Raw genomic sequence first — 25,963 nt, 5'->3', positions numbered from 1 at the left:
ATTGGGACTTTGTTTTAAAACGTCAAGATGTGTGCAATTTTGGCTCAAATGTGTCTTTTTCATTTACTTTAGAGCAGCTAAGGAATGACTATAATATTATTCAGTTTTAGGCAGTTGCAAGGCAGCCAGGGAATAAAATGTTGATTTACAACTCGGCCTTTGGAGTTAGGTTTTACATGCAAATGCAAGGTGCTCCTTATATGCTCCTCGCACCATAGAAGGGCAGCTGGTGCTCGTCCCTTTAGAAGACGGTTGGTAAGCCAGTGGTGCCAGACGTGTCAGTAGGCGATAATGTCCCCGAGGTTTTCACAAGATTGGTCTTCCCAGATTGGTCCAGTACAAGGCCGGCGGCATGGCCCTGACTACTGCAGACATCACTGTTCCGTATTTCCCTCCTTCCCACTGGCCACCTGGAGCCCCAGATCCTCCTCATGCTGCTCCAGGAAACCAGCCACTTCCGAGCAGGAGCCCAAAGTTTGCCACCCTGGCTCCTAGGAAGAGATGAGAAAGAGATTGCATATATCCGTTGGTCATCGGTATGTCTTCTTAGGAGAAGTGTCTGTTCAGGTCCTCTGCCGTTTTTTAATTGGATTGTTTTTGTTGTTGTTGTTGAGTTGTGTGTGTCCTTTATATATTTTGGATATTAACCCCTTACACTTGTAACCTATATAATTTTATTATCCAGTGTCACGTACAATAATGTCACCCCAGTAAATGTAATAAAGATTTAAGAAAAGGATACAGTATAATGTGGTGACAGCAGAGGTTCTGTGCAAGGTGCAGTGGGAGGGAAAGGCCCAGGACATTAAGACAGGTACCAGGTGTCAAGTGATGTTTGGGCCAAGAATTGGGGTTCGTGGACTTTCACCCCATCCCTGTTTCATCTCTGGGCTGAAATTTACTATGCATAGGACAAGTGGATTAGAAGAGAAACCCTTTTTCCTTCTAATAGTTTGTGATTCTTGGTGGAGGTTTAGTATATCAGTTTGTTTTGTTTTTGGTTGCTTTTTGAAAATAATTAAAAAAAATTGAATCAGTTGTATGTATCCAGATATGTTCATTGATAGCTATATTGATTGGCCCGATTTAGCTTTGTAAGTCTAGAAATGTTGAAAATTTTTAGGAAAGTGTCATAGGAATATATATCTACACTAATAAAAGAGAAAAATGGTAATTGGCGTACGGCGATACCTTTTTCATTGGCTAATCAGGGCTATATGCAAATTAACTGCCAACTAAGATTGGCAGTTAACTGCCAACAAGATGGCGGCTAATTTGCATATGTAGGCACAATGCAGAGAGGCGAAAGGGAAAGCAGGAAGAAGCCCCCTGCCACTGACAGTGATCTGAAACCCAGGCGGGAGCTAAGAGCATGGTCTCCCAGCCATGATCGGAGAATCAGGCACCTTTGCCGCCCTGGCCAGTGATAGCAGGAAGTAGGGGTGGAGCCAGCGATGGGAGCTGGGCACGGTCGAAGCTGGCAGTCCCAGGAGCTAGGGGTCCCTTGCCTGGGCCTAAAGCGAAGCCCACGATCGCGGCGCCCCCCGCTGCCACTGCAGGTCCCCGCTGCCTGGGCCGGACGCCTAGGCCAGAGGCGTTAGGCCTGGGCAGGGGCGGAGCCTGCAACCGCGGGGAGCTGGGGGTCCCCTGCCCAGGCCTGACACCTCTGCCGGAGGCCTCAGGCCTGGTCAAGGGGCTGATCCGGTGATTGGTGATCGGTGGGTGATGAGGGTCAACTCCTCTGGCTGAGGCATCAGGCCTGGGTGGGGGGCGGAGCCAGGGATTGGGGGGATATGATGGTCCCCTTGCCCAGGCCTGAAGCCTGGGTCAGAGGCGCCAGGCTTGGGCGGGGGGTGGAGCAAGCGATCAGAGGGAGATGGGAGTCCCCTGCCCAGGCATGATTCCTGGGTCAGAGGCCTCAGGCCTGGGCAGGGGCGGAGCCTGCAACCGCGGGGAGCTGGGGGTCCCTTGCCCAGGCCTGACACCTCTGCCGGAGGCCTCAGGCCTGGTCAAGGGGCCGATCCGGTGATTGGTGATCGGTGGGTGATGAGGGTCAACTCCTCTGGCTGAGGCATCAGGCGTGGGTGGGGGGCGGAGCCGGGGATTGGGGGGATATGATGGTCCCCTTGCCCAGGCCTGAAGCCTGGGTCAGAGGCGTCAGGCTTGGGCGGGGGGTGGAGCAAGCGATCAGAGGGAGATGGGAGTCCCCTGCCCAGGCATGATTCCTGGGTCAGAGGCCTCAGGCCTGGGCAGGGGCCAGAGCCAGTGATCGGGGGGAGATGGGGGTCCCCTGTCCAAGCCTGACACCTCTGGCGGAGGCGTCAGGTCTGGGCAAGGGGCCGATCAGGCGATCGGAGGGTGATGGGGGTCAACGCCTGAGGGCTCCCAGTATGTGAGAGGGGGCAGGCTGGGCTGAGGGACACTCCCCCCCCCCCCGTGCACGAATTTCGTGCACCGGGCCCCTAGTGTGTGTATATATATATATATATATATATACATACACAAAATTAAAAACATCTACAAACTTGCAACCCATCATTGGAGTTCTGATATATTTTCTTCCTGTTTTTTTCCCTCTATATTTGTAGACGTCGTTTGTTTTGAGATCATTGTAAACCCACATGCATATGTAAGCAAGAATATAGAAAGATCCCAGGACCCTTTGCCAGTTCCCCCCAGTGATCTTACACAAGATCACAGCCAGGGTGTTGACACTGATACAGTCAAGATATAGAAGCGTCCCATCAGCCCCAGGACCCCACATGCTGCCTTTTACAGCCACCCCCACTTTCCCCTTAACCTCTGGCAAACACCAGTGAAGTCTTCCATGCTCTATAATTGTGTCATTGCAAACATATTATATAAATAGAATCATACTGCATGTAACGTTCCGGGGCCGACTTCTTCAGCTTTTGCGTATTCCAGATAAAGCTGCCATGAACATTTAAGTTTTTGTGCAAATGAGTGTTTTCAATTATCTAGAATGAATGTTCCAAAGTACAGTTGCTGGTGTGTGTGTGTGCATATGCATGTGCAATTGTGGGTGCACATGTGTATATATTCTAAAAAATAAGCCTAGGATTATACTATGCATGTGCATAGAATAATTTTATCAGATTTTAGTATAACTTTAATGAAAAAACATCTGTAGGGCATGGTCTTTTCCGGCAGACTGAATTCTTTAACGTGGAAAGACCAGGTCAAGGGCAGTAACCTCTTCCTTTCCCTGGGGACTTGGCCTGCGCGATGGTGTAAGCCACGAGGAAGCTTCTAGCAGTGGTTCTCAACCTTCTGGCCCTTTAAATACAGTTCCTTATGTTGTGACCCCAACCATAAAATTATTTTCGTTGCTACTTCATAACTGTAATTTTGCTACTGTTATGAATCGTAATGTAAATATCTGATATGCAAGATGGTTTTAGGCGACCCCTTGTGAAAGGGTCGTTCGACTGCCAAAGGGGTCGCGACCCACAGGTTGAGAACCTCTGTCTAGAGCAGCCGTGGGCAAACTACGGCCCGCGGGCCGGATCCGGCCGTTTGAAATGAATAAAACTAAAAAAAAAAAAAAAAAAAAAAAAAAAGACTGTACCCTTTTATGTAATGATGTTTACTTTGAATTTATATTAGTTCACACAAACACTCCATCCATGCTTTTGTTCTGGCCCTCCGGTCCAGTTTAGGAACCCATTGTGGCCCTCGAGTCAAAAAGTTTGCCCACCCCTGGTCTAGAGCCATGTCTTAGCACAGCTGGAACAATAGGGTGACTTCCTTTGGGCAGAATTGCCTGAAAATTTACACATGTAATTTTCTTTAGTGAATAAGAAATGTAGTTTAGCATTTTTTTAAAAATCTACATAATTATTTTATAAAGTCACAATTGCTAATGTCCCGTATAAATTCGGATTTGAGGTCTGATTTCTTTATATGCAAATAGTCTACTGTGTTCTTTAGTGTGTGTGTGTGTGTGTGTGTTAGCCATTCCTTCCAGCTGTGCCAACTCACTCTCACAGTTAGTCCACTTTTCTCTCTCAAGTTCACTGGGAGGGTCCGGGCCAGGGTAGCATCTCGGCCAGTGATGGTGAACCTTCTGAGCTTGGCGTGTCAGCATTTTGAAAAACCCTAACTTAACTCTGGTGCCGTGTCACATATAGAAATTTTTTGATATTTGCAACCATAGTAAAACAAAGACTTATATTTTTGATATTTATTTTATATATTTAAATGCCATTTAACAAAGAAAAATCAACCAAAAAAATGAGTTCGCGTGTCACCTCTGACACGAGTGTCATAGGTTCGCCATCACTGATTTAGGCCTTCCTGGTGGTGAACATTGCCCGAGCAGGTGAGCTGGCTGCCTTTAGCACTGCTTGCTGTGTGCGTGGCTCTGCATCTCCGGCGGCAGACACGCGTCCACAGAGGAACTGCCTGGGTGTGTGGGCCTCTCAGGTTCTCACCCCTGTCCGTCTGCCTGCAGACGCTGCAGGGCCATCAGGAAGATCCCTGCTCAGTGGTTAGCACTCACTGCTGGGGGCTCGCCTGCAGAGCCTCATCTTCCCCGGTTTGTGCGTGTCGTTGCTGATGCTTTCCTTGGTGCGTTACTTGAGCGCGTGAAAGCAGGGAGAGGCCCTCCATGTGGGGACCACAGTGCTGGTAGTGGTCACCCCAGAGGAGACTCAGACCTTGCTTTCCAGGGGCGTTTCTGGAAAGTTGGTCTCACTGAGTTGTGTTTTGTAGTGAGATTTCTTCTTTGTATCTGGTCTCTAGAAAAGCAGTGCTGGTGTTACGTGTGATATTAGAGTTGGCCGTGACGGTGAGCAGGTAGAGAATGTCTGCCCCCACTTACCTGCCTACGTGGCACTCAGCTCCTTCAGGTCAGAGGCCAACTGCCACTGCAGGACATGGGCCCGCACGCTGCCCCGTCCGCACCCCACCAAGCACCTGCCTTGTGCAGCCCGGCCTCTGTCTGCTCCTCCCTGGCTGTCCTCCGTCCCATGTGACCAGTTCCCATTGTGCCCTGGCAATTTCCTCTCTTTCAGCCCCTACCACTTGGTTCGGATTTGCCTGTTTATTTTTCGGATCCCTCAGTGGATGGTAAGCTTTTTGACGGAGGAGTGTTTAGGTCATCATTGTATTCCCAGGGTCCCGCTCACAGCATGGCACGGAGGACTGGGGGACTAAAGAGAGTAAATTAAAAATAATGTAATAGATGAGACATTAAACCCAGCATGCTGAGAAAGCAGTGCATGATGTGTTTCCCCTCCCACTCTGCTCCCAGCTCTGGGGTTCAGAGGGCCACAGAGTTCTTTCCCATTTGCTCCACTATATGTGCCCAGGGATGCACAGCCAGTAAGTTGGCAGAGCTGGATGCAAAACCCATCTGTAAGCTAGTGTCCCTCCAACATGCATGCTTTTCCATTCTCCCAAGGAATTCAGTGCTAGCTGAGCTGTGTACTGTTGGGCAGGTTCCCTAACCTCTCTGATCTTTTATGAATTCATCCTTTAAAAAATGAGCAACAGTATTTCCTCCCCCCTGAGGATCAAGTGAGGTAATGTAAGCCACGTGCCTGGTGCAGGCAGCGAGCACTCAGTAAGTTTGGTTTTCTCTGCCCAGCCTGCTTCCGCACTGTGGTTCTGTGCCCGAATGCTGCGCACGGTGCTGCACTGGGCATCGGAAACCTGACGACAGTTTAGGGACTTTAATCTCAAAACCAGTGTGAGTCTCTGGAAAAGAAGATATCAGTCTTGCTTTATCTGTGTTTTGTAGTCGGTTATCTAACAAACTCACGCAAAGGAGGTCAAAGCAACAAGAACTTACTTATATTGAGGTCATTTTAATCCCCCCCCCCCCCGTGCTATGGTTATTAGGATGCTAAGTGTCTGACAAATTGGAGCTGAAATCACCATTTTCCCCCCATTAGACATGTATAATTTTGCTTTGGATTAGATCCCAATGGAACATTCTAGTGGAGTGTACATTTTCATGCCCCAAATACTTTCTCCAGTCTCCTGCGACAGAGCAACACAATAACAGGCTAGGGCAGATTTTCAGTTAAGTGGTCGGCTTCTTTTAGACTTGTCTTAAGAGCATGGCTTGAGTCGGTGAAGCTTAACACGAGGAAGCTCATCTTTTATTTACATGATTGCTCATTTTAGCCATGTCAGGAGGCAGACGTCTTACCCTTTGTCATGGATCATACTTTAGTTTGTGAGTTAAGGCGACAGTAAGCAAATGAAAGAAAGAAAATAAATTGAGAGGCATCCCCAGATATAATGTAGAATTCCAGGGAAAATCGAAACAAGGCCACCCAGATTTGTGCAAAGGGATTAAAATAGAAGAAGAAAGTGTTATGTCAGATAGTTTTCATCAGCACACAAGTCAAGAGATTGCTATGGAATATGAAGAACTAAATGTGCAGCCCTCTCTCTGGCTCAGTCCCTTCTCCCGCACAGCTGGGGTTCAGCCCTTGCCTAAGGAGTGGGAGCTCCCCCATCCATGCCGAGTCTCTGATTATTTCCTTATAGAATGTTCCGTGTTGTTCCTAGCATTACATCCCTCTCACAGAAATAGCAACTTTTACCGAACTCTAGTGGTGCCAATTACTGTGACTTTTATCTACATTATTTTGTTTTCACAATAATTCTCTGAGTTAGGTATTATTATTACCTTTCTTATTTTTCAGATGGGGAAAATTGTGAGCCAGAGGTTATCTTGCTCATTGTCCCTGAGCTGTAGGTAGCATAGAGCTAGGAGAAATGAATCCACCCAGATCTGACTCCAAGACCATGTTTTGGGACCTAGCCAGTGTGGCTCAGTTGGTTGAACATTGTCCTATGCACCAAAGGGGTGTAGGTTTGATTCCTAGTCAGGGCTCAAGCCCAGGTTGTGAGTTCAGTCCCTGGTTGGAGTGTGAGGCAACTGATGGATGCTCCATTCTCATTATGATGTCTTTCTTTCCTTTTCCCTCCCTCTCTCTCTAAAATCAATAAAAACTTGAAAAAAATCATTATTCCATTCTGCCTCTCCTATATTATACCCATTTTGAAGGACAGAACCATCTTTTCTGTAATTATTGAGTCTGTATAGTGGGCCAAGGCTGGGCACTGGGGAGCAAGCTCAGCATGCTTCCTACCCTCATAGAGTAGAGTTCAAATTGTGGTTTGCAACTCGTAATAGCGAGATGTGAAATCAGTTTGAGGGCCACATACAGCATTTAAGAGAAATAGAATAGAAAGTATTGGGATGCATCAAATATTGTGGTGTGTTTTATTAAACTATTAGCGGCCTCATGCACGAAATTCATGCAAGAGTAGGCCTTCCTTCCCCCGGCTGCCAGCACCGGTTTCCCTCCGTCCATGGGCAGGCACCCAGGACCCAGGCTTCCCTCACAGCCCTGGCTTTATCCGGAAGGTCATCTGGTCTAATTAGCATATTTTGCTTTTATTATTATAGATGAATATAGTAGTTTAAAGTATAAACATATTTCTTACTGTAGGTTTTGGTGGAAATGAGGTGGTTTTAAACAAGTATGATAATAGATCAGATAAGTGATTATAAACTGTCATAATGAGCTATGAAGACATGTGACAGGTGTCTTCTGAGAGGGTAACATTTGGGCTGAGACCTCAAGGAAGAGAGTAGCAGGATGTCAGTGACCCAGACAGGGGAACAGCAGGTACAAGAGCCCTGGGCCAGGTAGACAAAAGTCGAAATGGTATGGACCATAGCAGCGGTCGCCAACCTTTCGGACCTCATGGACCGCCATTGGTCCACGGACCACCGGTTGGCGACTGCTGACCATAGTGTCTGACCATAACACAGTACAATTAGAAATACAGAAATGTAAGCAAACACAATGCCTAGTAGTAATCTTCATCCTTATTATCATCATAACCACGACCCTTCTTTAGCTGCATCAAATAAGAAAGACTCAAAAACTAAGTTACATAATATTGTCATTCTGGCCTTTGATTTACCTCTACTCTGTTTACTGTTTTTAATTGTTTCTGAAAGACTTGTTTTTTGTTTTGTTTTCTTTGTTTATGAAAGGTTTTGCTTATAGGCATTGGCTTACTCTCATCATTTTTTTCTAGAATCTATATTGACAGCTGGTTGGTTGGCCTGCTGTGGGATTTCTAAACCAGGGTATCTCAGCCTTGGCACTCTTGACAGTTGGGCTGGATAATTCCTGACCTTCCCCAATAAACTCCTCCATCCCCCCCAGTTGTGACAACCAAAAATGCCTACAGACATTGCCACATGTTCTGGGCGGGGGTGAGGTTGGGGGAAGTGGCAAAATGGAGGACTTGGAGACCTGCTCTAAGGGAAATCCCAGGCTAACATGAGGCGAAGTCTCCCAGATTGAGAATACCCTCTATTCCATCTGTTCATCAAGAGAGGACATGGTAAGACTGCCCCCTGCCCTCTTTCTCTTCAAGAGAAAAAGTTAGGTTTTATGACTGAGAGTTCCTGATGACTTCAAGAAAGCCTGTATACTAGTACATCACTCCTTATTACAGAAACTGTTGTGTAAGTATGGTGGGGTTGCCTTGCAATGTGTACTATCCTCAGGTTAAAAATAAAAGGGGATTGATAATGGCTCAGCTGTTTTAACTGATTAATTGACTCCATGCCTTTTCATACAGAAGTGGGCCCAGCCTTTGGCAAGCCTACTGTGAGTTGCTTTTCCAATAGTGTTGATTGGTTTCCTTTGTTCTCCAGGCTTAACCCAGTCCATCTTGTGACCAGTGGCATGTAATTCTATAACAGGAGCTATTTGTTCTGAGGCCACATTTTCTCTAAATTGATTTCCTGTCTTTTAATCTTCCTTATTTTGCTCCATTTCATAACCTCACTATATTTCTCCCGATAAATGCTTCACTGAAGTAACTCAGTTTATTCTGAGTTGGATTTTTAGGGATACATCTTGTTATTGTATGTTGGCAATTGTCTGTTCCTGAAAAAGAATTCCATTCTTTAAACCTAGAATTTTCCTTTCTGCTATTTTGGACTAACCTTGTGCAACTAAATACCCTGCTGATTATTGTACATAGAAATGAGTTTTGATCATTCAAAGGACTCTCCTTAAAAATCCTTAAATAAGAGCCCTAGTTGGTTTGGCTCGGCGGATAGGGCATCGGCCTGCAGACTGAAGGGTCCCAGGTTAAATTCCAGTCAAGAGCACATGCTCAGGTTGCTGACTTGATCCCCAGGAGGAGGTATGCAGGAGGCAACCAATCAATGATTCTCTTTCATCATTGATGTTTCTGTTTCTCCCCCTCCCTCTCCTTTCCTCTCTGATCTCAATAAAATACAAATTTAAAAATCCTTGAATAAGATTGTTGGTCTTATCAATCCATTGAAATCTTTGAAAATTCAATCATGTGGAGCAAATGTAGGTTTATATGTGTGAGTATGCAAAACAGAGGGTTTATTCTTGTGTTATTATTTTCCATATGAATAACTGGGTATGCCTCACTCTGTATGCATTAGCATCCTGAATTCAGGGGGCTAGTTTCATCCCTTACTAACGTAGGGTTTTTACTTGGATATTATCCTACCAGTGAGGCTGTTCCAGAATACCTAATATAAAGTAACCTCTCTTGGTACTTAGTCCCCTAACCTTCATGATGTCTTCATAGACATTCCTCACCATCTGTGACGCTATATACTTGCTGGTATGTTTGGGTTTTCCCCCCTTTTCCTTATTGGAATGTAAGCTATATTCCCAGTGCTTAGAACACACCAGGAAATATTTGCTTGAATGAATAAATTTTCTTAATTAGTTTATCAGGCACTTATTTAGCACCTTTGATGTGCCACACATCATTCTAAGATCTTTACAAATATTAACCCATTTCCAAGTGGATGGTTTTCTTTGCCTTTCCTTCACAAATATATTTTCTATACTATTCCCCTTTTCGTTGAAATAATCATTGTTTTGAGCAGCTGCACTCCTGTATCTTAGCAGAATGTTTCTTTTTCTGTTCATAGCCTCTTGTTTATGTCACTATTTTCTTCCATCTTCATGTCCTCTCCCTGAGGTCATGAGGATTCTTCTAGGTTTCCTGATCGCCCCTCTCCTGGAATGGGCACGGGCCCAGTTGTGTACTCAGTGTGTTCCTGAGAATGTCTAAGGAAACCAGTGTAGAAGGTGGGGAACTCTATTTACAGGTCATGCCATTTTTTTCAGTGGCCATGTGACCAGCTCTGAGCGGCTTACTTGTGCTCACAAATGGTCTTGCTGCTCCCAGCCCATTAAAAAACAATGCAGTGTTTACATAGGTCATAAATACTTAATCACTGTTCATATATATTTTAGTGTCTAAGTGTTGTACTGTGTGTATTATTTCCAAAAAAAAGCAGAATCGACAGAAATACAGGCAATTTTAATACTCTAAATTTTCTGTCCTCAAATTCTGGGATTCTCCATCTACCCAGAGAATTCGTGGAAAAAGTTGTTTGTTTTCATGTTGGTCAGGACTTGCTGGTGGTGAGCTTGCAGGAGGTAATTTTGCTGGCTGAAGTGGCGTGTCTTGGTTCCTACGAGAAAGATGTTTCCGGGGAACTTGAGTAACCTGTCTGCCAGTTGTGTTGGCAGGAGCTTTGAGCAAACAGAGTTGGGAGAGACCTTCCCGGGAGTACTGGGAGCAGAGAGAGGACGACGCACAGGGTTTCTGTGCGCCCAGCCCACCAGACGTTCCCTGGCCCCGCCAAGTTCTGCATCTGCGCCCACCCTCACAGTCACTTCCAATGGAAGACCAAGAAACCTGCCCAGTGGTGGTGGTGGTTCTGGCAAACCTGCCTGGATTGACATCATGGGCATGTAGAAAGCTGGGGAAGGCAGAGGGTTCCAGCTGTTGCTTCTGGGATTTTCCACGTTGCCCTAACATAACTACCTGTACTTCTCGCCTTCATCTCTCTGTTTAACTTACTTCCCTGGTATTTATGAGTTAAAATGTGAGCGTGGGTGTCCTGAGTGTTTCCACACTCTTCAATGTTCCTGTGCATTTTTCTTACCACCTTGTTATCCTGGCAAACTCGACCCCAAGTGCCCTCCCAGGGCCCCAGGCCTGCCCCAGCCTGCGGGTGCTCACATGGCAGGGCTGGCCACCTCGCCAGGGGTGGGGCTGCTGGGAGGGGTGCATCTCCTGGTGGGTGTCCCAGCACAGGAAACAGCTGGGGAGTGTGGCTGGTCCTCAGAAGGCGAGCAGGGTGTCTGCCCTGGCCTCGAGTAGTGCCTCAGGACTGGTTTTCAGCAGCTCTTGTGGTTCACATGGAAGAAATGCCACTGCTGAAGTTTTAATTTTTCTCTAGAAAAAGAAAACATGCCATTTTCCGAGGCTTCTGAAAACCATCGAATTGGTAATTTTGCCTTTTTTGGTGTGTCATTCTCTTTTGCAATAACATACCATTTGTTGCCATGTAGCCAACTGGTCAATATTCAAAAACAGAATCCCCAGTCATAAAGTTCTGTAAATATTCCAGAAGGTTGTTTGGTGTGTGTATGTGCACACGTGAGAATGGGTGTGTGTTTTCATGTCTTTTAGGTTCTTGTTTATTTTTGGTTTGCTTTTTTGCATCTTGGAGTTCTTGTTTTGGGGACGAACGTAATAAAAGTGTGAAGTGAATAAATATGGAGTAGACTCCATAATTAAATGATGTTACGACATGAGTTTGCATGTAAAGCTGGACAGGCTTGGTCAACAGATGGAGCTGACTTGAAATTGTTAACCTGAAACCAAATCAGTTGTGAGAAAGGAGAACTGAGTAGGTTTGAGAAATCCATGCACATTCAGAAATCAGTCTGACAGTGTCAGAGTTGTCTTGAGTACATGCTAAAAAGCTGGTGTCCAGCACTCACCATGGGCATTTGGGACTTTCAGGAAGACAGGCTGTCAAGCAAACAAACCGATTTTATTTTAAATCTGAGAGGGGGTTTGTTTTGCCTAAAGGTCACATGAATGCTATGCTAGTTTATCCTGATAGTGAGGGGAGAACGTCCAGGGATATTTTTCAAACATTCCTGTGTAAATGCGTTCCAGTCTTTGAACAAATCTGTAGACATACAGTGAGTTTACGTACCACTTAAATGGACGAATGTTATTGTGAAGCTTTGAAATATATGATCCCGTGTGAAACATTATGCAGTGAAACCAAACTGCTTTCTAAAAGCTTGGTTAGCCAGTTTCTTAAATGATTTAGATCAGTTGGAGAAATAGGCAGAGAAGTGAACTCTAAGGTTATAATTTTTGTGGTTTCCGAAGGATGGTTAGCCCCGAACTAATGTCTCTTAAGATCATCTAACAGCAACTGTCAAGATAATTTCTTCCCTTAAAAAGAGATGGGTGGCACACACACAAAAAAATGAAAAAGTTCTCTGCAGTTTGTTTTTTATTGGCCAATTCAGGATCTTGTTGCAGAAATGTGTATTGTTTGTATGGTATGTTCAGGAAACTTCTAGAAACTCTTTGCTGCTGATAACTAAACAGTTGAATTTATCCCACCCCTTCTTTCAGGTATTCACATACAAGCAGAGCACAATTACACACCAGAAGGTGACTGCCATGCACCCCATGAACGAGGAAGGCGTGGAGGACATGGCCACCTTGACGGAGCTGCACGGGGGCTCCATCATGCACAACCTACACCAGCGATATAAGAGAGACCAGATTTACGTAAGTGCCGCTTCGATGCCCTCTGAAAGTCCCCCAGGTTTGACTGTCTTTTCTTCCTTTTTTAATTTTCAATTATGGTTGACATTCAATATTATACAAGTTTCAGGTGTACAGCACAGTGGTTAGACATTTCTATAACTTACAAAGTGATGCCCCCAGTAAATCTAGTACTAGTTTTCAAAATTATTGTTTTCAAAGAGTACTTCCTGCCTTTTGAGAACCCCTAGTTAAGTAAAACTATGTGTTCAAATGTTTGGCCAAATTAGAAATGTGGCTCAATGAATCATGTTCTCTGTGTTTATTGCCATGATTTCATTAGAGGGGTTACTTAAATTGAAGGGTAATTTGACCTTTCTTCTCCTGAATGTGTTCTGTTTGTAAGTGTTCTGCTGTATAAAGAAGCCAGGAGGAGTGGTTTGACTTCCTCAATTAAAGGTTGGGAAAATGTGGATTTGCAAAGCAATGTACCTGAGCTTACGCTTTTTTCTCCTTTTATGATTTCCTTTTTTTTTTCTGGCTCTGGATCCCACCCAGGGATATATTTGGATTCAAGGGAAACCATCTACTTTACTTGTGGGATCTGTTTTGAATGGATACATGTCCTTACGAAGCAGACATGCACATGTTTCTCTCAATGTTTATGAAATGTGACTACTTCTGTATTATAAAGTAATATTTAAAACTCCTATAATAACCCTCTTTTACATTTAAGTACATATACATTACGTTATCGTCAAGATAGAATGGCCTGCAGATTTTATCCATTTTTTTATCTGCCTGTTTGCGGGTTTTTACAGTAGACTGGGGCAACTGCTTATATATGTGTGTGTGTTTTTTCCGATCAAGTTCAAATTCATATAACTTTTAATAAAACATTTTAATATTGTGACAACACTTCATCTTTGAATAATTTTTGTTCTGTGGGAGTTACACTGAACTTGGCTAATATTTCTGTGATTATGATGGAGGGTAATGTCAGCTTTTAGAACAGCGAGTAGGTACTAGCTGATAGTTGAGGCACGCTTAGGAATTAGGGTTCTCCAAGTTATCTACGTTAGACCAGGAGAGAAGAGTTGGGAAAGAGGAGGAATGAGAGATTTGGGGGTGTGGGGCTTCATTTTATTCATCTTTTTAACAAGCATGTTTATTTGCCTTCTCTTTGCATTGGGAAAGTGTCATTTTTGCCAGATCGACCTAATGTTTGCCAAATGCTTTCAGACAGCCCTGGCTAGAGAAATTTCATCACTTTGCAGTCCTCTGACGTGCTGAGGTTGCTTACACTAAGTCTTCAGATTTAAAATGTTTTCCATATGTGCTTCAGACAAGGTAACGTTCATACATGTCTATGTAAAAGTGGCGGTGCATTCCGTGTCTTGCATGTGCTGGCGGGACGCACATTTATTCCTCTGCTTCCATCTCAGAAATCTGGTGGGCAGCAGTGAATGCCCTCTTCCCAGGGAACGCTCAGGCACGGGTGTCCGAGTTCCCATGTACTGCACTGTGTTTTTAGCATTAAGTATCCGACAATTCCATGTAGCTACTTGTTTACATAGCACATTCTTTCCTCAGTTTGTCAAGGACTTACTTATTTTGTCTTTTGGAGCCAAGGACATTGCCAGGCACCTGGTGGTTGTGCAATAAATGTTTGTATAATAAATGTCATACATATCAGAAAGAACCAGTTCTGGTTGGTAATGAAATGTGAAGCTAGGTTGAAATAGTTTTTATTGGTGTATGTCTCTTGTAGATGAGTACTTCAGAACTCATCTCTTTTCATGTAAGTCCTTACTCTACATTTAATAGTCAAGCACAAGTAAGTCAATTAGGAGGTGAAAAATACTGCCCAATGGATTTATTTATTTATTTATTTTTAAAATAGATTTTAACTGATTTCAGAGAGGAAGGGAGAAAGAGAGAGAGAGAGAGAAACATCAGTGATGAGAGAGAATTATTGATCGGCTGCCTTCTGCACACCCTACACTGGAGATCGAACCCACAACCCAGGCATGTGCCCTCACTGGGAATCGAACCATCACCTCCTGGTGTGTAGGTCAACACTCAACCACTGAACCAAGCCGGCCAGGCTCTAAAGTGCTTTTATCCATTTGTTCACTGCTATGTGATCCAAACCCAGATGACCACCTAGGGCCAGAGATTGCAGGGATCTAAAACACAGACAGAGATAAGCACAAGAGAATATCTCGGGAATGGACTCAGAAGTATGCCATGTGGTACTACCTTAAAGTCAGAATAACCTGCATTATAGTTAGAATGAACTTGAAATTATTGTTCCTTTTTTTAATTTTTTTCATCCAGCTGCTCCCCTATCAGACCTCATCTTTTTAAATTTTATTTTTTGTTTACCTCCCTCCATTCACAAGCTCATCTCAGAAGACTTAAGTTCTTCCAGCTTTGAACAATAACTGCTTTAGAAACTGTAAAGTAGTTACAAGAGGACAGTTGCCCAAGATTCAGAATTTTAAAAAAACGGGGCATGTGTATTTTGTGGCCAATATCTTCACTCTAATTTGGTTATGAGATGAAACCATTCCTCACTGATCTAACATGCTGAAGACATCATCTGAGGAGGAGGAAGATGGGTGCTCAGTTGTCCCATCAAAGGAAACAGCATTATTCTAGCAGCATCCATCTCTTCCACCGTTAGAGATCTGAGGTTACATGATATACTCTACACTCATAACTGATGTGGCTGGAGAACTGGTATTGAATTTATAGCATCAGCAGAACAGAAAATGTGATGTCTCTTAAGCATGTCAACAAAGGAATGACCTGTTCTTATTCTACTGAGAATGGAAATTGGAAGTCAAACATCCTTTGTATTCCCAAATAGGGTTTCAAACATTTTGTGATTTCCATTTAAATTGCCAGGAGGCTTGGAGCTATTAGTTAATCCATCTTCCAATACACTGTTTAATATACCACTGAATAAATGATGCAAGTTGTCAATCGATGAGTGATCAACTAATAGCTCTGCTAGTCATTGATTTATTTTTCTTCAATAAAGTTGCATAAACCAATGAGTTAGCTGCTGGATTAATCAGCATGGGAAACAATCTTTTGTAAATGCAAAGCTGTTTTTGTATATACTATTGGGATTTGCTTCATTGTTTGACATCAAATGATGATGTAAAGTTCAAAAGAGTGAGTATTTTGCCACGTTCACTTAAAAGTGCATGGTCTGTGCACAGGTTGACACATTGATTGGCCTGATTTATGCAGAATTAATAAGCTAGTCAGATAGTGTGGCTTTCATGTGCTGCGCATGATACTGGCAACCCTGGAGTTCATAGATGGACTGGAGACCCAGCAGTTTTGAACATGTGTATGGAGTTTGCAAAACTTATTTTCTAGGTGCAACCCCTATCTAACTAAATTTTTTCTTCATCTTGTACACTTGATAGGTAAAGACCCTATAGCATGGTAGTAATAGTGGGTTTAAATGGACAAAATAAAGTACTGTTTGGTGTGGGAGTTGTTGTGAGTCTGTGTTGAAGTGACTTAACTATGTGGGATATTGAGTAACCATTGAAATAGGTTTGTTCAGCCATTTATATTAATAAGCATTTAAATTCAACAGATAATCCAGGTGACTTAACATGAATGAATAAAAATCAATGCTATTGGAAAAATAATAAATTGCCCAAGTAAACCCTGTGGTTAGGATCTTGTTTTTGGTGGTTTTTTTGTTTTTGTTTTTGTTTTTTCCCTGAAGTGAAGATCTTTTTCCTCTCCTTTGAGGGACAAAACACAGGAGCTTTGCACATGCAATTTGCAGGTCGACTCAGTTAATTTTGCCTGTATGCCTTCCTTGTGAGACTTGGATAATTAGATTCTTATCCATAAAGCAGCCACCATGATTTTCCTATCATTGCTGACGCTGTTGGCAGTGGGTGCCTACCGTCAGGAGCCCCCTGTGAGAAAAGCACGGCTTTTCCGCCTTCTATCCCAACTCTGAGAGACGCCCGTCTGTCCATTTAAAGGAGGGAAAAGATGGCTTGACTTACAACATAGGTGAGAGCCAGCCTTTCTGGAGGCTCTGGGGGAGGACCCACTTCCTGCTCGTTCCTGGTGCTGGCAGAGTTCACCTGGGACTGAGGTCCTCGCTTTCTTGCTGGCTGGCAGCTGAGGGCTGGCCCAGCTTCTAGAGCAGTGATGGCGAACCTTTTGAGCTCGGCGTGTCAGCATTTTGAAAAACCCAAATTAAATCTGGTGCCGTGTCACATATAGAAATTTTTTTATATTTGCAACCATAGTAAAACGAAGACTTTTATTTTTGATATTTATTTCATATATTTAAATGCCATTGAACAAAGAAAAAATTAACCAAAAAAATGAGTTTGTGTGTCACCTCTGACACGCGTGTCATAGGTTCGCCATCACTGTTCTAGAGGCCCCCCCCTTCCTGGAACTCCAGGTTCCTCCTGCTTAAGGCTCCACCATGTCAGCCTTTCCCATCCCCTGGTGACTTCCCAGGCGATAGCCCAGCTCAGCACTTCAGCTCTCTACTTGCGAACCCATCCCAAACTTCCACCTTGAATCTCTTGCCTCTGGGCTTCCTGACATGGAGGCTTGCCCCTGATGGTCTCACCCCTTGGAGACGCCTGACGAGGGTCCCACCCTCCTCTGTCCCTTCCTACCACTGAGGAGACATGGTGAAGGCGGTCTCCCTCTGTAAGTTCCTGAAGACTCAGGGAGTGGAAGGGCAGGGTGTGTGTTTGTGGTACAAGGAGGTAATAGGTGGGCAAGGAAACCCGAGCTGGGTGTGAAAAGCCCTATGGAGCAGGGGCCGTCATGACACTACGGAGAGTTGGTTAGAAGGAAAGGCTAGTGAGACACCACGCATGAAGATGCAGATGAGAGGGAATTTGGTGCGATGGCCTCACTACATTGGGAGGTTCTTTGCTTATGGACTCTGGTGTTTGGTTGGGAACGCTGAGATGTATGTAGTCAGGCTGGGTCTGGGAACCCTGAAGCAGTGGTTCTTAAGCAGGTGATGCTGCCCCTGGGGACATTGGCGATATCTGGAAGCATTGTTGGTTGTCATAGCTAAGGAAGAGAATGCTAATGGTGTTTGGTAGGTGGGGGGATGCTCATAAAGGTCCCACAGTGCACAGGACAGCCCCACAACCAAGAGTCACCTGGTCCAAGACGTCAGAAGGGCCGAGGTGGAGAAACCCTGGCTTCCTTAAAGCTAGTCAGCAAAGTCTGGGCTCAGTGTCATACAGACTATGCCATCTTTGCTAAAGGTTAATGAAGAGAGAATCTACCAGAGAACAATTTTTAAAAGAGCTGATAAGGAAGTGATGTGAGATGAGAGTCAATCAGCTCAGAGTGTTGCAGTAATTCAAGGGTAAGAAACTGAGGGTTTCAGACGAGGGTCTATATGGTAGTGAGCAAGACAAGAGCAGATATGAGGAGTTGGGGGAGGTGAAGGAGACAGGATTATCTTTAATGACACCCCTCATCAAGCCCCTGAAAACCTGGCACCATTGATCTGGGCAGCCAGGGAAGGGGAGGTGGGTTTTGGGTGCCTGATGTACTGTAGTTTCTGGAGCCTTGGTCTCTGAAGCCTGGACCGTTTCAAATTGTTATGTACCCAGGATCTAAACATAGTGTTGACAAGAGTAGATGAGGTTTCTTTTTTTTTTTTTTTTTTTTTTTAATTAAATCTTTATTGTTCAGATTATTACATTTGTTCCTCTTTTTTCCCCCCCATAACTCCCCTCCTCCCAGTTCCCGCCCCACCCTCCGCCCTCACTCCCCACCCACTGTCCTCATCCATAGGTGCACGATTTTTGTCCAGTCTCTTCCCGCATCTCCCACACCCCTTTCCCCCCCAAGAATAGTCAGTCCATTCCCTTTCTATGTCCCTGATTCTATTATAATCAACAGTTCATTCTGTTCATCGGATTATTTATTCACTTGATTCTTAGATTCACTTGTTGATAGATGCATATTTGTTGTTCATAATTTGTATCTTTACCTTTTTCTTCCTCTTCCTCTTCTTAAAGGATACCTTTCAGCATTTCATATAATCCTGGTTTGGTGGTGATGAACTCCTTTAGCTTTTCCTTATCTGTGAAGCTCTTTATCTGACCTTCAATTCTGAATGATAGCTTTGCTGGATAAAGTAATCTTGGTTGTAGGTTCTTGGTGTTCATCACTTTGAATATTTCTTGCCACTCCCTTCTGGCCTGCAAAGTTTCTGTTGAGAAATCAGCTGACAGTCGTATGGGTATTCCCTTGTAGGTAACTGAATTTCTTTCTCTTGCTGTTTTTAAGATTCTCTCTTTATCTTTTGCTCTTGGCATTTTAATTATGATGTGTCTTGGTGTGGTCCTCTTTGGATTCCTTTTGTTTGGGGTTCTCCGCGCTTCTTGGACCTGTAAGTCCATTTCTTTCACCAGGTGAGGGAAGTTTTCTGTCATTATTTCTTCAAATAGGTTTTCAATATCTTGCTCTCTCTCATCTTCTGGCACCCCTATAATTCTGATGTTGGTACGCTTGAAGCTGTCCCAGAGGCTCCTTACACTATCCTCGCATTTTTGGATTCTTTTTTCATTTTGCTTTTCCGGTTGGGTGTTTTTTGCTTCCTCGCATTTCAAATCATTGACTTGATTCTTGCGCTCCTCTGTTCTGCTGTCGGGAGTCTGTATAATATTCTTTATTTCAGTCAGTGTATGCTTAATTTCTAGTTGGTTCCCCAATATAACATCGAGGGTCTCATTAGTTTTCTTGTAGATCTCATTAAGTTTATCGGCGGCTTCTAAACAGTTCTTGAGAGACCTTAAAAGTGTGGTTCTGAACTCTATATCTTCCATTGACAATTTTGTCCTGTTTCTTTGTCTCCGCATTTTGTTATGCTTCCTTGATGCACCCCCTAGTGGTCTTTGTTCGTGGTCTTATAGTTAAATTTTGATTGTTGTAGCTAATTCCAGGGAGGGTTTGACCTCCAGGCCAAGTGGCTATGAGAATCAGCTGTGTCAGCAGTGAGAGAACTTCTGTCCTCTAGGGAGGTGCTAATCTGGCGTTTGCCTGAGGCTATCCGGCAAATGCCTCTGTGCAGGGCTTGGGCGGGGCAGGTCGCACAGGATCAACAGGGTGGGCTGGAGAGAGCAGTTATGGCGGCTCTCAGTCCTGTCCCCAGGGGCTCTGCCTCTCTGAGTCCCAGCACCCGCTGCAAAGCTCGGAGAGAAAGCTGCACTCGCTCTGACCGAAGCCAGGCAGACCCGCTTCTCCCGTTTGAGTCTGGGTCCCTAAAGACTCGCCCGGATCTGGAGCTCAGAGTCTGCGACTCCCTCCCGATTGAAAACGCCAACCGCGCCCTCCGCCGCCAGCCCGCTCCGCGCGCGCACTCCGCACCTCAGAATTTGACTTCAGCACTGCGCCTCCTCTGCGTGTCCGTATGCGTTTCTCTTTCCTCCTAGTTGTAGGACCTCCACTCAGCCAGCGTTCCAGTGGTTCTGGGTGATGTCCCTCTGTCTTTTAGTTTCACTTTTGAAGTAGTTGTTCAAAGCAGCAAACTCCGGCGTTAACCTATGCCGCCATCTTGGTTCTCCCAGGTTTCTGTTGTCTTGAAGGTGAGCGCTGTGTCCAGAACGGAGGGACTGCCACGCAAGGCTTGTGGTGTGGCTGCTCTATTTCCCTCCGAATGGAAGAGAAGCCCATTCTCTCCAGGAAAGGGTTTGTCATGCTCTGGGTCAATTGCACGGAGACTCCTGTCCCAGCCCTGAAGGAATGGCCCAAAACCACATCAGGGAGAGAGCTGTGGGGAGCTTGGGGCGCGCCTGCAATTAGGGGGCAGGAGACGGCTCCGAGGAAGCTGTGCTGTTCCACCCAGCCCTTCGGTTAGTTTGTTGGTCTTGTTGAACAAACAGTGCAGAGATCAGAATCAAACCAGCCCGTTTAACGATGTGGGGCTGTGTCTAAGGATAAATGCTCATGTCAGCACAAAGATTCTTCACAGCTAACGTATTTTTAGGTGTTTCAAAAATACTCTTCTTTGGTTAGGTGGCGTTCCAGACGGAATCTGTAAATGTATTTGATGTTGTTCCTGCATTAACTTTGAAGCCTGTTTCTGTCAAGCCAAAGGTGTTAGCATTTCTAAAAGGCAGCAACCAGCCCTAGCCAGCTTGGCTCAGTGGATAGAGTGTTGGCTGGGTTTGATTTCAGTTACAGGCTCTTCCCTGGCCCGTGCCCTAGTGCCCTGGCTGGGGTGCATGCAGGAGGCAACCAATCAACGTGTTTCTCTCACATCGATGTTTTTCTCTGTCTTTTCTTCTCTCTCCCACTCTCTCTAAAAGATCAATGGAAAAATATCCTCATGTAAGGATAAACAAAACAAAACAAAAATAAATGAAATGCAGCAACCAGTTAAAGACCCACTGATTGCAGGAGGCAGGTGGACTGAGGCGTTATACCCAACACCATGGAGGGTACCGTTTTTGGACATGTGAATTGAAATCTGCATTTCATTTCCTTGAGTTGAGTTGAGTTTTCCCAAAGTAGACTTTTTTTTTTTGGCTTGTTTCTTTTCCTTTCCAAAGCCAGTGTTGAGTAACAGCCGCCTCTCACGGATTCGGGATGGCCCGTTGGTGGGATGAGGAGTAGGCCTGGCATGTGTCTCGTACCGGGAACAGCTGAGTCCAGTGTGGTTTGTCCGGGTTTTTTTCACATGAAATCAAGAACTGGTGTTGCCAAAAGATGATTGTAACCATCTGTCTGACTGGGGATGTATTTTTAAACTTTACCAACCGTTTATGCTTTGAGTGGCCACTTCCACGTCAGCACATTGATGGTGGCAATTACAAACCTTGTTTTTGTGATTTTTTTTCTTCTTCCCCGCCTCTCTTTAGGGTCAGATTCCTTTCAGCGAGGAAGGGATTTTAGTCTGAAAGCCGCTCGAATTAAATCGAAATGTCACCTCTAAATGTAAGAGCTTGACTTCAGTAACAACTCGAGTTACCTATTGTGATCTAGTTTTCAGTGGCCTTGAATGCTTCATGGGGCTTTTCTTTAATTGTTTAAAAATGTTTTTAATTGTTTAATCGACAGTGATGGCAAACAGTTTTGTTATGTAGAAGGTAGTGGCTTAGAGCACTAGAACACCTTTATAGTGTGAGTTTAACAGGTAGGTAGGTCATCTACACCGTTGGCGAGCAGTATATCTACACCGATTCAGCCCTTCCTCTGTATCAGGATGTGTGCTAGGCCCCGAGGGTGCAAATTACTCTTCTTCAAGGTAGTTGCTTCTTGAAAGATAGGATAAATGAAGGACACTGCCCCTCCAGGGCCTCCCAGTTTATTGGCGAAGACAGACAGAGCACACCATTGACAAATAGCGCGGGGTAACAATACATGTGGCAAAAGTACTTACTAGGAACACAGAAAGGGCCTTGGAAGGAAACGGTGAGGACAGGGTCAGGAAGTGATTCCAGCCCAGGCACCAGTTGGGCCGAGTCTTGGAGCATTCACTGGGGAATTTGGTCCGGAGGAGGGTGGCTCATTCCTCACAGAAGGTCAGCGTGTACACATTTATGAAATCGTGTGATGTTAATCATTTGTCCAACGGCAGGACATTGAAGATGCGGAGATGAAGGTTGCATGTGGCGGGCCGACCAGGTGGTCAGGAGCAGGTGAGGAAGGGCTCTGTGTGTGAAGGCTGCAGGGAACAACTTTACACTGAGTTCTGGGGAAACTCATCTGGCTGCAGGGTGATGGGTGAGTGCAGGAGAGGGGTGGATCTAGGACAGGGGTGGGCAAACTTTTTGACTCGAGGGCCACAATGGGTTCTTAAACTGGACCGGAGGGCCGGAACAAAAGCATGGATGGAGTGTTTGTGTGAACTAATATAAATTCAAAGTAAACATCATTACATAAAAGGGTACGGTCTTTTTTTTTTCAATAGTTTTATTCATTTCAAACGGGCCGGATACGGCCCGCGGGCCGTAGTTTGCCCACGGCTGGTCTAGGAGGAGAGGGGACCAGCCAACCAGATGGGAAACTATGGGGTCCTGACCCAATCCTGGGAGAACTTTGAATTCAGAAGATACCGAGAGGTAGAATCTTAAGTGATTGAGTCTGGGGGACAGGCAGGCAGAGTTTCTGCAGGATGATACCTAGATTTCTAGGTTAACCATTCTGGTGCTATTTGTCATGCATGAGGTGACCATGAAGAAACAGGTGTTTGGGGGAGATCAGCCGTGTCCTTGTTACGTGTGAGCTCAGGGGCATCTGAGTGAAGATGTCCAGTGGGCCATTGAGTAGACAGACCTGTCATTTAAAACGGAAGCTGCATTCTGGATAAACATTCCAGGAGTAATTCATTGCCATGTTTAACCGAGATGATGGAGAGAGAAGGAAAGAGGAGAATGGTGAGTAGCTAACGACTCCGCTTCTTAGCAATTCTTCCCTTTGGAAAGTGTGCCATGCACTGACTTAGCCAGTGTCCCTGCTGCTTTCACACGACTTGCTCTGCATCCAGCTCTCAGGACCACATGACGAAAAGCAGTTGTGGTTTTATTTTCATTAACAGGAACAATCATAGATAACTTCGATTTATGTCACCGTTTTATGGAGCAATCGTGTGGGATGACAGGGGATGTGTTGTTATTACTGATCAGAATCTTTGGCCCGGAGGGGTGTCCCAGGGGAGGCAGCCCCAGGCTGAGGACTTCCAGCTTCTGACTTGGCCACACCTCGCCGTCCAGTCATTGGCTCCTGTGTTGGAGAAGCCACTTCCCAACAGTAGCAGGACTGCTCCCTGTCTCCATACAGCTCTGCGGCTGTGGCTCCGGGCACTTTGCTTTCTTAGTTGTAGTTGATGTGTGTGTGTGTGTGTGTGTGTGTGTGTGTGTGTGTGTGTGTGTCTAGGGTTGGCGAGCAAGTATTATACCCTTATTATGTCTTTTGAAAGCCTTGAATTGGTAGATGTCAGCTTGAAGAAATATAGTGAGTTCCTCCCAACAGTTTGAAGCAATGTGTGCCCCAGCTGTTCCAGATTATTAAAATGGGCAAGGATTTGTGTTTTTTTGGTGAGTTATGTGGAACTTTTCTGAGTCTGAGTAGAAAAAAAGTTTTATGTGTTTCAAAATAGAATGTACTTTCTATTTCTGGAAAGCCGTTAGAAGGACCAGGCTATTGGTTTGTGCGGAATTCGGATTCTAGTAGGAGGGCACCCGTACCCGGTCCCACCTCATGTTGCATGTGCCTAGAATCTTAATTACCGGATATTATCAAGGCCCTTTTTAGAGCAGTAATAATACATTTTTATAGAGTGATAAATGGTACAAGCAACAAACGTCGCCTCATAGCTCTCAGAGTTTTGTACTACATTTTCTCGTTGCTTCCCTTGGTACTTAATTTTCTGCTGGGCCCTTCTCCTGCCCCTCCATTCCCCAGTCGCCATTTTTACTTTTTGTTAGCTGTTGAACTTTACTTATTCAATGAATCTGTTCTTTATTTAGTGACAAAGTCACTCATGCAACGTGGTATATTTAAGGTAGTGGGGAAAATAAGATGTCTTGTCGTGGGCAGTGATTATTGTTGCTGATGGACCTCTGAGATTTCACACAATGTCTTTCTTTGGATAAAGGATTAGGAACTATTGCTATTATTGCCATGTTACTTTACACTTGTGTTTAGGGAGGTTCATAGGTGCTGTTTGGTGTGCAGATGGGCACAAGCAATACAAACTCAATGAGTCCTTAAAGACCCTCAGGGAACTAAAGGCCCCACTCCCCTGTAACTGCAATGACAATAACAGAGTAGGACATGGGGTGTCCTATCACCTTCTTGGAGCCACTCAGACTCCCTTCTCGAATATTCCTGTGGTTGACCCTGAGAATCATGGGAGGGATGAAGAGTTTTAAGCAGGAGAGTTTCGTCTTCAGATGTTCTTTGTCAAGTGTGGAGCTTGGATTGAGCATTCAGGGCCACGTGGGACATCAGCGAGGAAGGAGGCGTTTATGGAAATCTGAGCAAGTGAGGTCAGGGCGGCGGAGAGGGAGGGAAAGGGAAATGTTCTAGAGGTTACTGAACACGAAGCTTACAGGACGTGGAGACTTTGGCCACTGACGATGAGACTGGCAGCATCTGGGGGGATTCCCATTCTGTATGTGGGTGGGTGGTGAAGGGGGTCACGCAGACCCGCAGTGTGACAGCAGTCGCTGGCGCTGTGACTGCAGGGCCGTGCTCACCACCTTCTGCCCATTTGTCACCTGCCAGAGGAGGTGGAACAGCGCCTCTGCCCTGCCCACTCCTCCAGGCTGCCTTGGAGCAAATAAGGACTCGTGATGATGTCATGACGCAGACAGTATCGTCCTCTGTGCCCCACGTTTATAAATGTCAGGTAAAGTTTTTTGGAAACATGTAGACTTAATTGTCATTTAAAATCGGTGACAAGCCTTTTGAGAAATGACTTAGGTCATTAGTGAGAAGGTGAAATTGTAAACCTTGAGCCTTCATTTTTTAAGAGCCTAATTTACTCTGGTACTAAATGGAGTTTCTTGCAGTGGAGCGACCTTTTTAACTCTAAATGAGGCAAGGTTTTCTATAATCTTAAAAAAATCAAAAATCGGGTTCTCTCCATACCAGCCAGACACATTTAACACATTCTTCGCTTTCTTTCCTTTTTTATAAGAGGAGATTTCAGATCATTGCATTTGGTTCATAGTCTGTTGTTGCTGTCGGGTACATGTTGTTTGCTATGGTACATGGGAGTCCATTTGTTGAATTTACTGTCAACCACAGCACGCATATTTATTATTTGAACTCGAACGAGACCATTCCATCCCTGAAAATCTAAATGCCTCTGTTCTCTCCCTTACTAACCGGACTGTGATTGTCACCAGAGCATGTTGGTTTCTCAGTTTGGGTTGACATCTGAAGATGTGTACTCTAACACTTTTTATGAAGGTTAAGGAACATGATGCATCTTGTTACTTCTGGATTTGTGAACTTGTGTGTCTGGCTTCTTTAATTGGACAGTGTTTTCAAGGCTCATCTGCATGGCAGCAGGTATCAGGTAGCAAGTACTTCGGTCTTTTTGTGGTGAATATTCCATTGTATGGATATTCCACATCTTGTTTACCCATCTCTCTGATGATTGACATTTGGGTTGTGTCCACGTTTAGGCGATCATGAATAATGCTGCTGTGTCTTTATTAAAGTACCTGTTTTTAATCCTCTTGGGCATATACCTAGGAGAGGAATCATTGGGTCATATGGTAATATCCCTTTTATGTTTTTAACCTTTTTCGGTTCAATA

The 25,963-nt window shown here is 44.8% G+C and overlaps 1 protein-coding gene across 1 annotated transcript in view; it reads left to right on the top strand.

Annotated features, from left to right (window-relative positions):
- The window catches only part of MYO10 (myosin X), a gene marked incomplete at its 5' end in the record, with an annotated part of 202,547 nt that overhangs the window by 74,733 nt on the left and 101,851 nt on the right, over positions 1-25,963 (top strand). Inside the window, one exon of the mRNA XM_081089677.1 lies at positions 12,517-12,675. Within this exon, the coding sequence (XP_080945803.1) occupies positions 12,517-12,675 (159 nt within the window). The remainder of the gene's footprint in view (positions 1-12,516; positions 12,676-25,963) is intronic.

This window comes from Myotis nattereri, assembly GCF_964212035.1.
Source record: "Myotis nattereri genome assembly, chromosome: 4".
In the NCBI taxonomy this organism is placed as follows: Eukaryota; Metazoa; Chordata; class Mammalia; order Chiroptera; family Vespertilionidae; genus Myotis; species Myotis nattereri.
Note: the sequence above shows the minus strand (reverse complement) of the source record. Positions and strands in the feature narration are given on the sequence as shown.